Source organism: Camelus dromedarius, chromosome 22 (genome assembly GCF_036321535.1).
Source record: "Camelus dromedarius isolate mCamDro1 chromosome 22, mCamDro1.pat, whole genome shotgun sequence".
Classification (NCBI taxonomy): Eukaryota; Metazoa; Chordata; class Mammalia; order Artiodactyla; family Camelidae; genus Camelus; species Camelus dromedarius.
The window spans coordinates 22,322,826-22,341,537 of NC_087457.1; the positions used below are offsets into that span (position 1 = coordinate 22,322,826).

The 18,712-nt window shown below is 36.6% G+C and overlaps 1 protein-coding gene across 3 annotated transcripts in view; it reads left to right on the top strand.

Moving 5' to 3' along the window:
* The window catches only part of MICU3 (mitochondrial calcium uptake family member 3), an 81,678-nt gene that overhangs the window by 12,673 nt on the left and 50,293 nt on the right, over positions 1–18,712 (top strand). For all 3 annotated transcript variants that reach the window (XM_031440210.2, XM_064477501.1, XM_064477502.1), the window contains exon 2: positions 16,736–16,889. In XM_031440210.2, the coding sequence (XP_031296070.1) occupies positions 16,736–16,889 (154 nt within the window). The remainder of the gene's footprint in view (positions 1–16,735; positions 16,890–18,712) is intronic.

The following is an 18,712-nucleotide window of genomic DNA, read 5'->3' on the forward strand; positions in this document are numbered from 1 at the left end:
GTCACTCAGAAACCCTGTCTAGATATAAAACCTTGAGAAACTGAAACGTGCACAAGGAGACATGGTTAACAATCCTTTTACATGTTCCTCATTCCTCCATTTCTCATCCCACAACAGCCCTTCCGAAATGATGTGTCCCTCTCTACCTGCTGCACATCCCCCCTTTGCCCAGTCTCCAGCGAATGGCCTCCGTACTTCATGGAGGAAGTGATCTATCAGAAGGAAATTTGCTCAGTTTATTACTTCCTCTCAACTAAATTTGCCTTCATTTCACCCTGTCTTCTAGTTGCGTAGTAAAGAATGAATCTTCCTGTGAGACTAGAGAAAGGAGTTTGGAGATTGCAAGTGGGTGCTCACTTTGTGATTTTTTTTCCCTTGCAGTACCCAGTGGCCCCAGAGATGGAGCCATTTTAGCTGGTGACGTAGGGTGGTTACAGAATTTTGTCCTTGAATTTTGAAACTGAAGTCAGAGGCTTTGAGTCTAGGTTATTCGATGGGCCATCTACTTGAATGTTTTAAGTTCTCCCTGATAGATTTGGGGTGATGAGGAAACCCATCATTTAGGGACCCAAATTGATAGTGACTCTGCCATCTTCAACAAGTGGCTTTCAAGGTTCCAGGGTGTCAACATCCCAGTTAGCCTAAAAGAGGTGGGTGGGTGGGAGAGGGGGGAACACATATGGGAAGGTTTTATGGGCCAGGCTTGGACGTGACACATGTCACTTCTGTTCATATTCCATTTCCTGAACTGAGTCACATCTAGGTACAGGTGAGACTGGGAATGGACTCTATCTGCATGCCTAAGAAGATTAATTACTTCATTAATACAATTAATATATTCCTCTACCACCTCTACAACTACTTCAAACATTATGCCCTTAGCATTTTAATTCTCATTGTAAGAACTGATAACATCCCAAGTTTAAATAGGAATTTTAATCAAAACTGTGTGTATCACACAAAACAACATTATATGTGCAGATTTTATACTATCCTTGGGTAGTCCTCAGAAAAATCTCAGTCTGCAAAAATAAATCTGAACTGCCTTGATAAAACCTGAGGAGAATCTGCTTCTTACCTCCAGCTTTACTGTTTCCTTGTGGTAGGGGAAATTCACTGGCCTCAATCTCCATAGTCATCACCTCTTTGAACCTGATCTAGAGCCATTTTTCAGATGTGTGCTCTGTAATCTGCTGGGTATTTATGAGCTTGTTATGGTTCCTGCAAATAAAACACTCTGCAGTTCTGTCTTGAGGGCTGGTAAAGAACTTACTCTATTTCCTAGAGCATCATTTTTTTTGTCTTTCATAGGTAACTTTCTGGACGGGAATATTTCACACTTTCTGTTAGATGATGAAACTGAATCTCCAAACAATACTTTTTAAGTGTAAAACCTTCAGAGCTAATTTAAAGACTACGTATTAATTATGCCTTTTAAAATGTTTATTTCTCAAATGAGATATGGTGTGTAAAGAAGTTCAGTTCTAGTTCTCTGCCACTGTCTGTCTCTGTGACAGTAACTAAGTCCCTTAACCTTTTAGGGACATCTTTCGTCTATGAAATGTCATAGGTTGCGGTCATTGATTTGAATCTGTAAGGTCTGCTTAAGCTGTATAGTTTATTAATCTCAAAATCACTTTATTCTTTCTAATATCTTATTTGGTTATTGTTAGTAGTTGCTTTAATTTTGTTCCCATCTCTTAATCTCCTCCAAACTTAATTTTTAAATCTGTTTTATAAATTAAGACACTGGTTTTATAAACTTTGTCCTAGATGATGCCTTTTTGGCTTTCATTTCTATTCAAGTGACATTTAAGTTCTTTCAGAAAATTAAATGCCAGTGTGATGGGAATAAACTGCCAAAACGAGGTAATATTCTGTGATCTTTAAAAACTTGTTTATCCTTTTCAGTAATAGTTTCTACAAATGGAGAATTGATTCATTACTTTTAAAATGTTACACCTTTTGTTAGTACTTTTTTGGTACTCTTTTTAAAGTTACGTTTGCCAAAGTTAAAAAATATAGAGAATCATATACCACCGCTCAGAATTAATAATTGTTACCATTTTGAAATATTTGTTTCCCTTTTTCAGAGATAAAAACTTACGAAGTGTGCTATCTTTTTTAATAGCAGTGTTGAAGAACACTGGCTTTTAGTAGAGTTTCTCTTTACTTTATCAAATTTGTTTTTATCCTAGAAACAATGGTTAATATAGCACTATGGTTAAGAGTGTGGTCTGTAGAGTCAGAATCCCTAGATTGGAATCCCAACTCCTTCACTGAAGAGCCTTGTCAAAGCTAAATAATTTTACATGCCTCATTTTCCTCATTTGTAGAGACAGTAGTAGTACCTACGTTACAGGATTATTAGGAGGGCTTAAAATAGCCAGACACATAGGAAGGTCTTGTATATGTTAGCTATTTTTTTTTAATTGTAGCTAAATAGGGACTTTGTGTATGGATAGCAGCAAAGTTACTGGGCCACTTGTCAGATCATTGCTTCAGCTCCCAGTCTGCCTTGCATTGCCCTGCCAGTGCTGCTGCCGCTGGAAATTACTCACATTTCTTCTTCGCCAGAAGATGGTGGCAGTGACCCTGCGGGCAAAGAGGCTTCTCTCTGACTCTGCTGGGCCTCTGTTCTGCTTATTCCTCAGGCAGCACTGCGGATCTTCAGTCTGTTCCTTCAGTCAGGGGCCAGTCACAAGACAGGAACCACACGGTAATTTGAACAGATAAAGTTTAATGAAAAGAATTGTTAACTATTTACAGGGGATTAGCTACCAAGAAGGAATTCACATTAAAAGGAATACCCTAGGGCTGAGAGAGCGAACCCTTGGAAGGAGCGAAGTGGGAAGGGCAGCTGCCTCCTTGGGTTGGGATTCAGCTTCGTTGGAACAGCTAGAGCTTTTCCAAGTTGCCGGCACACCAGCTCGGACTGGCAACCTGGAAGCCTCCTGCTGGGGTGTCATTGGGCCAGTGTTGGCAGACCGGGAACCAGGGGCCGGAACTGGCCTGCCAGACACCCCGCCCTGCCGCCAGCTCAGGTACAGCAGGCCAGTGCTAGTTGGCGGGCAGGGAATGTCAAGTTGTGACTAGCAAGCAGGAGCCCTCTGCACGGGGGTACAGGTAGGTCAAGGAATCTAAGACTGATCTTATTTAATGCTTTTTGTTTGGCTGTTCACAAATGATCCAAAAGGGTACAAGGGTACATAGTGAAATCTCCAAATAATCAAGTTCTTCCAGAGAATGAAATGCCACCTTGAGGGGGATGACCTGCCAGAACATTTTAAAGCCCTCTGTAAGTAAGTAGAGAAAAATGGCAGATGGGTCACTCTATGGTTGGTGTTCTGGACTGAATGTTTTATGTCTCCCCAGAACTCATACACTGAAGCCCTAACCCCCAGTGAGGCTTCCAAGGAAGTAATTAGGGTTAAATGAGGTCGTAAGTGTGGGATCCTGACCTGGTAGGATTAGTGTTCTTATCAGAAGAGACAGCAGAGAGCTTGCCCTCTTTCTTTCTGTGCCCACACACTGAGGAAAGGTCATGTGAGGACATAGAAAGAACCTGGCAATCTGCAAGCCAGGAAGAGAGCTCGCACCAGAAACTGACCCTGCTGGCACCTTGATCTTATGCTTCTAGCTTCCAGAACTGTGAGAAAATTAATGTTGTCACTTAAGCCATCCAGTCTGTGGTGCTTTGTTGTGGTAGCCCCAGCTAACTAAAACAGTTGTTATTAGTTACTAGCTTATTACAGGTAAGTTCAAGGTGATTCATTTAGGGGAAAATAGTCCAAACTATTAATGGTGTGTTGTGTTTCTTTCTTTCAGTTGTAATCTAGAAAAGCTATCTTGGAGTGATATGCATCCAGGCCTACAAGACAGTGGCTTAGTGCAGAGCTAGAGATTTTGTCATTAAGGGTTAGCCATCACTCTCAAGAAATAAATAGAATATCATATATTGTATAGTCTAGATGTTTGGAGCTGAGCCATGAAGATTGGGAGAAAGGTAGTAGCACATACGGGAGCCACGAGGAAATGCCAGGCAACTGGAATAGTTTTGTCACCATGGACATATTTAGAGAACCTCCAACGCGGAGGTACTGAGCTACCAAATTTTATCTGTGGAGCTGAGCTTCCAAACGCTGTTTCTGGACCCTGCTGATTTAATAGAATACACACTTCATAAACTGATTCTATTGGGCAGGGGAGAAGGAAGTGTTATCATTCAGTTTTCGTTTAATGTTTTCAGTTTGCGGAGTTTGTATTTATTTGTCCACATTACAGTGAAAATGCTAAAGTTCAGAGATGATTTTTCCCAAGTTTACCTGATTAGGAAGTGTTGAAGCTAGCATTTGAGCATAGGCCTGAAGAATTATAAAGCCCATGCACTTTCATCTCATTATACCAAGCTGTCTAATGTGGAAGAACTCTGGATGGGGTGTCATGACGCCTGGGTTCTGGTCCCAGACTCATTTGCGGTCTGTGTAGCCCTGATAAAGTCCTCTCTAGACTCTAGACTAAGCTAACTCTTCTGTAAAATTGAGCTGATATATGTTCTGTTTGCTTTTTTAAAAATAACTTTATTTGTTTTGTTACTCAGATCCTTTTTCTTACTTGGTTTTTCCACTTAACCTATCCATTTCTAGTAGAGAAGTGCTGACATCTCAGCCATGATTGTGAGTTGATCAAGTTACATTCTTTTAACAGTTTTTCCATCATAGAATTTTAAGCTGTTTTGTTCATGTGTGTAATATCTTCTTGGTGAATTTTTCTTTGTCCCATATAATGCTTTTGGTTCTTAATTCCATGTATTTTCAAACATTCTGAGTAATGTTTGACTCTGACTCTTGTAAGGAACATTTATAGCTTTTTAAAAAACACAGTATGAGAGTTGCTCATTTTTAATGAAGGAGTCTAACCCAGTCATACTTATTGTGTTTATGGACATGTTTGCATTCATTTTTGCTGTATTATGTGAGCGTGTGTTATTTGTTTTTCTTTATCACCTGACATTAGACTGGTCCTTTTTTTCATTATCGTTTCTCTTCCTTAATGTCCTATTTCTAGTCTTCAAGTAGTTAACATATAAATTTAACAGTATATATATACACTTTTAATATATACATCTGAGACTCAACAATATAAATCAGTATCAGAAAATTCCCTATTCCACAAAAGACACATCGCTGGACATGTTTTACTATATCACTTTTCCCACCCTACATTTTCTGAAGTCAGCTACATTGTTAGTACCAGATAATTATTATTTATTTACTATTATGCTTTCATTTTTAAGAGGATCATTATTTAACAGTTAGAGTAAGTTTTACATCTACATTCACTCATTCATTCAGCAAATATTTGAGAGGTTGCTACAAGCCTGAAACTCTTCTAGGCACTGGGGAATCAGAAGCATACAACCTACACAAAAACTCCCACCTCTGTGAGATTTGTATTCTTGCGGAAAGTTAGAGATATAAATTTGGATATGTCAGTATATTTTTAATATGTAAAGGACAGATGAGATTATTAAGGGAGTAACTGTAGATTCAAAAAATAGAAAAGGTCCGAGAACTGACTCTAGGGCTGTCCTAGCAAAAGTACCAGGAAGGAACTGCCAGGGGGGATAGGAGGGAAATAGGAAAGTGTGGTCTTGGACATCAAGAAAAATTATTTCAAGGAAAAGAGAGTTCTTAACTATGTTAGATGCTGCAAGATGAAAACTGAGAATTGACCTCTGGATTTAGCAGCACGGAGGGCACCAGTGACCTTGACAAGCAGTGTGAGTGGAGTGGCGGAGGGGAGAACTGCTGAAGCAGAGGAAACCGAAGACAGGAAGTGCAGGCAGCCTTCTCCACTAGCCTTGCTGGGAAGAGCAGGAGAGAAGTGGCAGGGAGGGGCGAAGGTGGCTCATTGGAAGAGTGGGACAGGAAGCTTCCCAAGATGGGAGAAGAGTGTGTGTGCTGAAGGGAAGTAGTAGAAGAGAGGAAAAGAGTGAGGTAGGAAGGGCAAGGGAGGTTATTGCCAGAGAGTCCTTGAATAGGCAAGAAGAGATGAGTTGTACAAATTAAACCACTGATTACTGCTTCCTTAGAGAGATGCTTTCACTTATCTTCATATCAGATGATGAGATGATACATGTGAAAATACTTTGTAAACTTGTAGAGAGCCTTATAATGTAAGCTAATAGAACAATTCAAATGGAGACTTTAAAATAAGTGGTCAGTTACTTTTTTTTCCTATTTGACCTAAGCAAGGGAAATGCTTATTGGCTGGTCTTCAGCTGTGTGTATTTCCGTATAGATACATGTACTAAGCATCAAAACGTTTCACCTAGAGGACTTGGGGATTTTCCCACACTGAGAATTTGATGTTTAACCTTTCGACCACCCAACAAGCAGAGAAAACATTACCCCTTTTATCTTCTTAGAGCTTTTAAATAAGCCTGAAGCCAAATGAGAAAGCCAAGTGTAATACTTCCATGAACATCTTTTTAGCTAGAATAAAAATAGATGTGAATAGAATGTCATGGACAGCTCATTAGATTCTTGCCCAAAAATATGAAGTAGAGAACTATATTCAAACAATACTTGCTCTTTATTGTTTTATAAAAATGTTGGTACAGTTGCCAATATCAGGTAGGGCCTAATACCGAATGTTCAACTTCCTGCATGAAATCAAATACATTTTTTAATCATTCTTTACTTTTAAAAACTAGTATTGATTTGATTTAATAAAAAATGTTTTCACAAGAAGCTAATAAGGATGAGTAATCTAAATAATTTTGGTGAATACAAATGGTTTTTATTTTTCCTCCTTCTTTTCTTTATTCTCATGTCTCTATTTCTCAGCTGCTAAAAGGTAATGCATTATGTGGTGATCAGATAATTGATATAATTGTTTCAAGTTACCTTTTTAGTGTACTATCAGCTTGTAGGCATCGGTTTCTCTAATTGTCAACTAGTGAATCCTCTATCTGGCATTTAATCTTGCCTTCCTGGGAAAACCAGACCCCACCATGGAGTAAATTTTTGAATTGCTGACCTGAAGTAACATGAGACTGTGCCTTGGCAGTGAACCTTTGCCTTCTGTTGTTCATAAGGAGGATAATGATGTATTCTGTTGCCTGAGGCCCTGGTTTCACTACCTTAAGAAGTAACATCTAAGTACTAGTTGCAAAGGTCTGAGTTTGGAAATTCCAGAGAAGATAATTGCATTGATATAATATTTTTATTTCTTTTGGAAAGATGAGGTAATTTTAAAATGTAACTTTTATCATTTCTACCACTTCTTAAAACCACTCATCTTACTTATGTCAACATGACTTAGAAGATTCACAGAGTTCCCTGAAAACGACCATTACTTATTTTTATGACTAAGTTATGTATGTTATTTTATAGGTGTGCTTGAAATTTTTATTTCCATGTATATATACATGTGTATATTCCATTTTTGTAAGTAACAAAACTGTGATTAAAGAACTAGAATGAAGAGTGTTTTTTTATTTCTCAGTAAAACAAAAAATAGTTTTCTAAAGCTAGAAAGATTCCCTAAACATTTTTAGCAATATTGAAAATAATGTTCAGCAATTCCCCCCAAAAAATTCCCTAGAAGGTGTAAAATGTAATTTCCTAAAAGCAGTAAAGTGAAAGGCAAATTTAAAGTCTTCTACCACTAGATTTCTGTCATTTCGTTTTTCTGCTGTGACACCTTATGCTTTACAAGTGAGTAAATTTATATGCCACCTCTGAGATCCATTCTGGATAGATTTTCAATAGCAGTTTTGCAAGATCTTTTTGATATGAAAAATTCCATTTTCTCAACCAAATTTGCAACATCTAAAAATATTACAGTGATACCTTATCTTTAATTACAATATCTATATTTTCCTATCTGGTGAAAAATAGTACTATAGAAAAAGTTAACTTATCTAGTTAGACTATACCCACCTGAAGCCAAGAAATCAGAATTCTATTACATGTAATAGATTATGTTTGTCAAAATCACACGTGCTATTAGTTTCATTATTTTGAAGTTTGATAATACTTTATTTTCAAAGTGATTGTACTTTATTAATGAAAGAAATGAAGTTGTTGGAATTTAAAACTTAAGTTTGTATATATGTATATTAATTTTCAGGTAATTTTATATTTTGTTTCTATTACTTAGAATTTTGAGTTTTTAGTTATTTTAATTAGCTATTTTGAGGATAGTAATCTGTCACCAAATTTAGTTTAAGAATAGCTAAGTTGTATAGTAATAGAGCAAAAATTTGAAGACCGTGATCTTTTTACGTGTAAATGGTTCGATTCAGTTTTTGTAAATTAAACTATAGGACAGTAATGACTGTTCCACCTCCCCTAGTTAAGTGGGTAAGTTTGTGGAGGTGAAGCAGAAAACATCTGTTTACACTCGATATCTCTCAACATTTAAGATGAAGGACCAGATCCAATGTTTTCTTAATCTTACTGCAGTATTTTGTGAAAAGGTCAGGAGTTACAGCAGCATTTTGCCAAATTTGGAAGAACAAAGCGAGAGAGAGTACAAGTACAAACAGCATAAAATTTCAAGCCAACAGTGGCTGTGTCTAAGACGTTGGAAAGAAAGATACAGTATGCAGAGGATAAAATGTGTGAAACTATCAGCCTAAGTGAATCACAGCAGTTTAGTATTTTCTGAAAAATTGGTGAAGTTTATTTAGAAGTGTTATCTCCCATGAGGCTTTTAATCTTACAGATGCCGTTTGTTTTAGAAGTGAATCTCTCCAAGTCTTTGTTAAACATATATGTAATTCTTTTTTTATGATCTTCAAATATGTCTTTTTTTTAACATTTTTTTATTGAGTAATAGTCATTTTACAATGTTGTGTCAAATTCCAGTGTAGAGCACAATTTTTCAGTTATACATGAACATGCATATATTCATTCTCACATTTTTTGCTGTGAGCTACCACAAGATCTTGTATATATTTCCCTGTGCTGTACAGTATAATCTTGTTTATCTATTCTACATTTTGAAATCCCAGTCTGTCCTTTCCCACCCCCCGCCCCCTTGGCAACCACAAGTTTGTATTCTATGTCCATGAGTCTGTTTCATATATATAATTCTAACGTATTTCTCCCTAGTCCTTCATATTCTATGGTCCTTGATGTCACCCTAAGTTGTTGTGACAGAGACGGCAAGCTGTTGACCATAATCTCTTCTCTTCCCTCATAATTGTTAGGATTGTGGCTACGCAGTTCTTCGTTTTCCGTTATCTCTTGCACCTAGGTTTGGCCATGTGAGACCTAAGTTCTCTGTAATTGAATGTGAGCAGAAGTGATTTATACCTCTTCTGGTCCTCTCCTCACTAAAGCTTTAGATTCTCTTTTATTACCTCAGTCTAAATTCCTAGTGAGGCCTCTCTTCTGGTTGTCCTTCATTGCCACCTGACCTACACTCAGTAGCCCTTTGCCTCTTTATTACTCAGTTGTCAATTATCTTTTCATCCATAAGCATTCATTAATCCACACATTTACCAAGCCTCTTACATATGCCAGGCATTCTGTTAATCACTGGTTAAATTCTTACAAAAGTAATAAATATTGCCCTCTTAGCAAATTCATGGTTAAATGGCAGAAACAGAAATGTAAACAGGTAAATGCATGCAACCCAGTGTGAATAGGGTTGTGATAGAAAAGCAAGTGATAGAATAGGGATATATAAAGGAAATAACTAGAATTTATCCAAGGTACAGGGTTGACTCTGAGAAGGTGTGATGTCAAAGTCTAAGGTAGGTACATTACTATAAGGGATGTGACTGATTAGGATTGATTTGGAGTAGCATCTTCTACAGTAGAGAGGGTGCGGCAGCAGAAGTTTTCTTGCAGATTGCTTTCCTAAGAGTCTGAGTAAAAGAATCGCATTGACCGTTTGATATGGAGCAAAGATTATCTCCTTGGCAATAACTGCAAAGGTATCAAGGATTACCTCCAGAGAAAGTAAAAAGCTAAGCAGGAAATGGAAGTTGATCTGAAATATTACTAGAGTTGGCCATTGCTCAGAGACCATTACAGTTCCCAGAGCTCATCCTAGGCACAGAGTGAAATTGTTTTTATCAACAGGTTAGGACTAGACTTTGGTTAGGGTTAACTTAGTTGGTTTCATGAAGTTCTAGCTGTAGACAACCATTGAATTTGATGATAACTAGCAGATCTCTATAGCAGATGGATTCTAGAATGAAGCATCAAGGAGACCTGGTAAGTAGCAGCTTAACACCGAGCACTGGAGTAGGGAGGTCAAATGCACTGTAGTTCCAGGGAGCCACTGAAGTATTAGGAGAAGATCTCTGTCACAGATGGACAGGTAGCAACTCAGGTACTGAAACTGGGAAATAAAGAATGGATTCCAACAATTGGAATCAAATCAGGAGCTCAGTTCCTGGTCCCAGAACAAGACAGACACTACCATCCAAATCCCTGGCCTTAAAGTCTTTGGATACCTCCAGCTAGGGACAGGATTGGTTCCAGAGACTAATGTTAAGCAACTACAAAGAGTACTTATTTCAACTTCAGATGGTTAGAGAAGGAGGAAATCAGTGACACTATTTCAGTACCAGTGTTCTCATAGTAAAGACTCTAGTTCTTATAAAAACCAGGAAAACCATGAATTCAAGGTGCAAATAATATTAATTGCATTCAGTGGCTTAAGAAATTTTAATTAGAGCAGATTTTTAAGATTGATAATTAGTAAGCTATACTCCATGCTTTGACATGCTTCTTATTACCCAACAAAAATTATGTTTCCGTGGTCCTGCATTTAAGAGCTTCCTCGGTGGGTCTGCTGATAATTACAAAAACTAAAAACAAACAAACAAACAAAACAAAGGCAGGAGTACATGGAGAGAAAGGATTTCATCTTATAGCTCATTTTAAAGAGACATCTGCAGAAAAGATGGAACGTGAAAACTTTGTGTTATGTTTAAAGAGATTCTTCTTAGAAGCTGAGCTAGCCAGTCTTCAGCTCCACCTGTACTTCTGTTACCCTCCAGCCTCTTAGAGACTATTTCTCTTTGTAGCCATTATAAGTCTACAGCTTTTCTCTTTAATATTTCTTAACAACTTAAAGGCTGTCACTTCTTCAACTTCCCAAATACGTGTTTTTTAATTTGACCGTCATCCTATAGAAATTAGGAATTTTTTAAATCAACATGTATAACTCCTGTCAGTCTCTTCTGTGCAGTTCACAAGTTATACTTTACCACTTTTGAAAGGCTTATTTTTTAGGTACATAATATTGGATTGATAAAAAAGATTTTCATTTTAGCAATTAATGTTTTAACAGCTAAAGGTATATAATTAGAGATTTTTGCTTTCAGGTTAATTTACCCATTTACTTTAGGTATGTTATGCTTACTGATGAGTTTTAACTATATTGGCAATTGTAATACAAAAAATATCATTTACAGAAACTACTTATTAATGAAAGATGTTTAGGTTAATTTTAGGTTTTAGAAGTTAACTTTTAAAAGAAAGATTAGATAAGCAAAAAAGGTATTAAAATAAAGTAGATTGGCTAGTGAATACAGGTATACTTGACCTGCTCCTTGTAATTTAAGGATTATACCCACAGATTTATGCCACTGTGCTCGAGGGAAATGGCTGTATTTGTTTTTTAAAAGGCTCAGAACATTAACATGATACAAGATCACTGTCATTGCCAAGAGGATTAGTAAACCAGTTTGAATATCATTTTCCACCTTTATGTATTGGTTCTTGTTCTGAATGTTCATCATAGTGATATTCAAATTTCAGACAGTTTAGACTTTTTTAAACTTTGGAAAGTTCAAAAGCAAAGCTGAATCTTTTAAAGGTCTGAATTCCTTCTGACCTTTAGTGGTCTACTGGCTTGAAGTTGTCCCCTTCCTCAGAGATTCTAGTAGGTCAGGTCAGGTGTCCTCAGCTGAACTTCATGGATCACTCGCTGCTTCTTGTCAATCTCCAAAACACTGTAAAGTTTAACATGGTTAGAACTATGCCACAGTAAAAAAAAAATTATTCTTCACCTGTGACATTAGAGCATTCATTAAGAAAGTAGTCTCTTCGTAAACTACAGAGAAAGAAGCATGTAGACTACTGAAAGGTTTGAAAGTCGTTAGGTGTGATTAAACCAGTATTTGTTTCTGAAACAGTTTTAGATAAAGTAAGTAATCTTTCAATTGACTATTCTATAATGAATTCATTTGTATATAGTAGGCACACACCAAGTGTCTGCTGAATGACTGAATGAATTCACATTAGCTCATTAGTTGATGTTAAATATTCATCTTTGAAGCTAAAAATAGTTAAAAGAGAATGTAAATAATATAGTTTTGTCCAATATTGTCTGAGTTTTTATTTGGGGGTTTCTGTTTATGCTTTTACTTGCCCAACACATTTTAATTTTTGTTTGGGAGCCATATTTATGTTGTTATTCTGGTAGAATGGTAAAGAAACAAGAGGACCAAATGATTTCTAAAGGCCATTCTAACTCTAAACTCATTTATTTCCAGTGAACAAAGGAGACTAGGTAAACACCCATTCCTGATTTAAGGTAGGAGATAATTGTCAAAACCAATAGCAAACATTTCATTTAATGGCAGTTCATTAAAAGTATTCTCTTCAAACCATGGAACAAGACAGGAATGCTTAATGTTACTCATACTATTCAACATCATTTTCAGAAATTTAAACCTTTAGTAATCAAGACAATGAAAATGAAGTATAAATATTAAAAAGTAAGAGCTACAACTGTCACTATTTTGAAAAAACTTGTGATTATCTACTTAGAAAATCCAAGAACAAAGTTATTAAGATTAATGAAGGACTGTAATAAGTTTAGTTGGATACAGAGCAAATATACTAGAATCAGTAGCTTTCCCATTCATCAGAAATAACCAATGGAAAATGTAATAGGAATAAAAGGTTCCATTCACAATTATACAGAAACTATGAAATGAATGAGTAAATCTACCAAAAATATTTAAAACTAATGTGAGAAAACTGTAAAGCTTTACTGAAAGACATAGTTGAAGACCTGAATAAATAGACATCCTTGTTTCCAGTTGGGAAAAATCAAGTTGTCCTAAATTACACCAGAGTTCAGTGTCTTCCCAAACAAAATATCAGTGGGATTTTTAAAACAGAATTGGACAATTGATTTCAAAGTTCACTTAGAAGAGAAAATTACATATCAATCACCACAAATATTTTTAAAGATTGACAATAAGATGGAGTCTTGCTTTACCTAATGTCAAAAACATAATCAAAAGCTATAGCAATTAAAGCAGTATGATATTTGAGTAAGAAGAGACAAATCAGTGAGTGGAAGGGAATAGAAAATATAAAATCTGACCCAAGTGTTGATTTCCTCTTCTGCTCTCCATTCCATCCCATTCCGCTGCCAGAAGAGCCCACCCCTCCCAGGTGATGATAACTAATGTGCTTTAGGGTTAGGCCAGCTTACGGTGATATCATGGGAAAATTGTTTTTTACTTTCTACCAGTCTTTGGTTCATGTGAGCCGTGCCAACGTGTATTATTACGCTATGTGATTTATTACACTAAATTGAGCAGAGGCGATAGAGGAAGCAACACGACTACAGTAGCAGGAAGCCCTTTTAGGCACCCAGGCTCTGGTTATCTCTTTTATACATAAATCATATTCTTCTTTTTTAGGATATATATATATTTTTTTTTTGTCTGGGACACAAACTATTCCCACACTCCTCCTCGCACCTTTTAAGGTGATAAATAGACCAGTGGGTACCAAACGCCATCATCAAAAATGATAGGTGCTTTTGCTAAGGCAATGAGAGGTAGAACTCATATATATAGTGGAGTTTTAATGAAAACCTTTAACTCAGATTTCTTCTGATACCCTTACTTGGGTGGTTAAAGAATACAAATTGTCCCACAGTTCTGCCTGTTTCTTCTTACCTTCTCTCAATATAGGATGGATTAGAGGCAAAAAACAATTGGCCATTACTATAAAATTTTAGGGAAGTAGTGAGTGCTAAACAAAGGTAGTAGCAGTGGGTGGGTGTGAGAAATTCAAAAACAACAGGCTTTGTTAATCGGTCGTTAGTTGAAGTTAAGGAGAAGGAGGAGTTGTCAGCATTAGCTCATAGAAAGTGGATCAGATTCCAAGCTGCAGTGGTCAAGCAGGTTCGGCACAAACTGGGACAAACGACAGACTGTGCTTAAAGGGTGAAGCTTTGATGAGAAAACACAGGCATCTCATGAGCAGTAATGGCAGCACCAGGGTAGACGCAGAAGTCACAGATCAAGTCCATATTAGGTCACGGGAAATACGGGCAAAAATTGTGGTTCAGGATGTGAGACCGAGGCATGACTTCAGATTGTGGTGCAAAAACAACTCCACATTGGGTGGTCCTCCAGGAGATTCAGTGGAGTTGAGTCATGATTGTTTGGGGCCACCTAAACCCAAGGAAATGGCTTAGCAAGAAGAAAGCAGAAAAGTAAACTGTGGTCACAGACAAGATTGTTCTCCCTGTCCTGAGAGGAAGAAGAAACCCGTGGAATGTATGTGTGGAAGGGGACTTAAGATGATAGATTAAAGAAAAAAAAAAGATGCTAGATTGATTCCTGAGTATTCAGGGAGATTATTGCCGATTATTGTCATTGAGTGACTGTCTCCTACCCATGGTAGAGCCAAAGTAACTCCCCAATACAAATGGATTACCTGAGTATTGTTATTAATACACTACCGAGCTGGCTTATCTCTGGTACCAGGTTGCTTTATCTTTCTAAAGCACCATTTTCTTTGTGTCATTACTCCACTTAAGAATCTCCTGAGGCCATTTGTTTGCTGTCAGATTAAATTCCAGTGCTTTAGTCTTGCATTCAGAGACTGCTATCAGTTTACCTGTCCTTTTCCATGAATGCAAATCTTCTGTTCCAGGAAGATGATCTTTCAAATATGCCATGTCAACCTAGAATGCTCATATTTCTTCCTGACGTTAAAATTCATATTTTCTTCTTCCTGAAGCTTTCTTATTAACCTCAGTCTGTTGTGCTTTTCTTCTGTTTACTCTAACTTGACTCATTCCCTTTTCCATGTTTGTACCTTTTGTCTCTCCAACTAGTGTTTTGCTTCTCCAACATAGATAATTGTCTACTCCCTAAGGGCGGAGACTATGTGTTCTCCCTGTTATCTATGCCATTAAAAACTTTCTTTTTAATTTTTTATTTGACTACTTGTGTAATGTTTTGAAAAGTCTTAGTCTTCAAAATAGTGGGAAAAAACTGACTCATTTTGCTTGGCTTTTCATATAATAAGGTGTAACTTAGAAATACAAAATGTAGTTTCCTTACTGAAGGTTCTTATGGTTTGTTTTAGTAGGACTTCTCAAGATATTAGATGTTTAAATAAGTTTAACAGTTTGTACACAATTTGCATTATGACTTAATATACATGAAGAGATAATAAAGAGATTAAGTTTGTTATCCTAAGTAAGGATTTTTTTCTAATATAAAATAACCTTATGAAATGTGTTGAAAATATAATTTTTATATTGTTGATAGTCGTATAAATTGCTGTAAAATCCTTGGAGGCAGTTTGATAATATGTATGAAATGGTTTTGTTTGACCAATCAAGTCTACTCCTAGGAATTTATCCCAAGGAAATATTTGTAGCTGTATCTGAATATTTTCAAGGCTGGTCATTATAACATTGTTCTACAATAGTAAATTACTGTGAATTACCTAAGTAGTCAACCACATGGAATTCATTAATTGTGTTATGCTACAAATATTTACTATGTAATATTATATGGTTATTAAAAATTGTCTACTAGACTATTTGGTGGCATGGAAAAATAGCCCTGATATATTAATAAGTAAAAAGGATCAGATTACTGAACAGTATAGTATAACCCCATTTTTTGCCAAAAAAGAAAGCAAAAAAATTTTATCTATGAATTTTTAAATTCTGCCTTCTAAATTATGTCCAGTAACTATGCATCATTTTTGAAATCAGGAAAACATTGTTTTATTAAAGAATTTGTTATAGTTCAGAGAGAAAATAAATAGTGAGAAATTACTTATCTACAAGGAAAGATCTTGAAATTAAGAAAAACAAAAGAGATCCCCTCCCCACCATATATATATATACACTCCTAATTCTGTTCATCCTAATCCTAGGTAGAATTCAGAATGATCATTGATGGTAATTTGACTATAGTGATCTAGAGTTTGCAACTTAATTTCTAATCTAAGCCCTACCATTAAATGGTTTCTTTAGTGGTCACCATGAACAGCCAATCAGAGTTTCACTTTCTTCTTTTAGAAAATTAATAGACTACAGTGAATAGACTCCTAATTAAATAAGTAAACCTATCTAGAGAGCACCTATCATAGTAGGCATTCAGCAAGTGTTGGTGTTCCTTCTGAAGAAACTGCTAGCTCAGAAATTTAATGTTTTCTGAGAATGAAACTGAAGAAATGAATCACACTTCCTTCAAAGTGCCAGTTTAAAGTCTTCAAGACCTTAATGATATTCATTGTACGAGCCTTTGAACATTAATTCGTTTTATTCACATGGGTAATTATTTATAATATGATTAAGTTCTCCAGAAGACAGTCTTTTCACACTTTTTCACTCTGTTAATTCACTGTTGACATAATCGACAGCATTTATCTTCTAAAAGAAGGTGCTCCTTCATGCAGTCCAAATTTATTTGCTCTTTCAACTTCAGGTTGCTCTTGGCAGGACAGACACTGAAGACTTGGACCTCTATGCTACATCTCGGGAAAGGCGATTTCGTTTATTTGCTTCCATAGAATGTGAAGGGCAGTTATTCATGACTCCATATGACTTCATTTTGGCTGTTACAACAGATGAGCCCAAATGTAAGTGTATTTCTTAAGTTATCTCAATAATTTTGTAAGACTTTTTACTTCTCTCTTTATAAAAATGTAGAGCCATGTAAGTTTTTCAAAACAATTAACAAAGTAATATATTTCAAAAGATTACTATGATATACAGTGTCACCAGACAAATATTTCTTATAAACTCCTACTGGTATCTTTTTTCAGAAATTTTGGTTGTTTCTTCATTCTCAGTGCATTAAACTAAACACCTTAGTCTTGATATTCAGTATAATAGGCTCATATTCTGCCAAGTCAATGCTTATGTCAGACTGAACAGAATAACTCAGAGGATGGGCTTTGAATTTAGACCTGGACAAGAGTTCTTCCTGTATATGCCATGGCTCCTGCACTGTAACTGTAGGTTAATTGTTTCTCACCTGTCCCTGTGTTAGAGCAGTGGTTCTCAAGCTTCTTTTGGTATTATGTGCATTCTTGCAAAGTCACTTTAATGTCTCACTTAATGGAAGGCATCTGGATTCTCATATCTGCTTTTGTGTTCCGTCTGTTGCAGTGTTGTTTGTAGGAAAATGTCTTGCCAAATACCCAGGTCTAAATAACCATAATTTGTCTCTCAATTGTTCTTTCAAGTAAAAATTGTGTTCCGTGAAAAAGAAACTAGTTCAGTTCACCACTCAAATAGATAATCACACAGTGCTTTTTCTAAAGACAACCATGGTACTTTGGAAGGCAGCAGAAGTGCTTTTATGCACTGTTCCCATTTCATCTCACAGCGTATTATTCAATGACACGTACTCAAAGACACCTGTCAAATGCCAGGTACTGCACCAGGCACTGGAGATACAGTGGTGAGGGGAACAAAAGGAAATGTCCTCTGTCCTTATGGTGCTTACAGTCTAGTAGAGGAAGCCAACACTGATCAATGAAATTTTCAAATAAATAACAAATTATAACTGTGACAGTGCCGTGAAAGACAGTTTCTTGATGCTGTGAGAGTGTATTTTTGAGAAGTCAGGTAGCTCAGGGAAATCTTCCTTCGGGAAATAAATACCAACATGGAATATGAGTCTCGTGAATAAGAGTTACCTAGGTGAATGGGAAGTTGGGAGTGGAAAATTTCAGCAGAAGAAACAACATGTCCTGAGGTGCCATGACAAGAAGGGATGTGATATATTTGAGTGAAGAAAGAGCTGGGTGGCTCTAAGTGCAGAGAGCAAGGAGGAATACAGTGTGTGGAATACGGGTATGTGGGGTGGGGCAAATCATTCAGAGTCTGCAAGCTGATTATTAAACATTTTTGTTTTTATCCCAAAAGTAATGGAAAATCATGGTAGTGGCTTAAGATTCAGAAGAATTTTAAAGATCTTACTGGCTCTATTCAACAATTCATGACTTTAGCATCATCCAGTTTAGCAGATAGAAACGAGCTCTGGGTAGCTGTACAAAATGAAAATTTTTTTAATATGCAGAAAGCAGCAAAAACAAGAAAGTTACATTAGGCAAAAAAGCGGGTTGGTTGCTGTGAGATTACTTGCCTTTAGGGGATGGCTGGGGTCTGTCAGGCAGATTACCTGACTGGTGCTGATCAGACAATTCCTTATTGACTTTTTAAGATTCCACATTTGGGAGAGTTGACACTGTAATTAGGTCTCAATTTGATGACGTGGGGCTTAGCATAAGCGATTCCATGTTGGGCCTGTTGTCCTGTTTTCAACAGGAGCATACCATGATTAGGTTGTGTTTTGAAAGATCTTTCAGGGTAGAGATAGACTGCAGAGGGCCAGAGTGGCCGTGAGCAGATTAGAGAGGAGACTCTTGTCCAGGCTTCAAAAGCTCCTAATGAT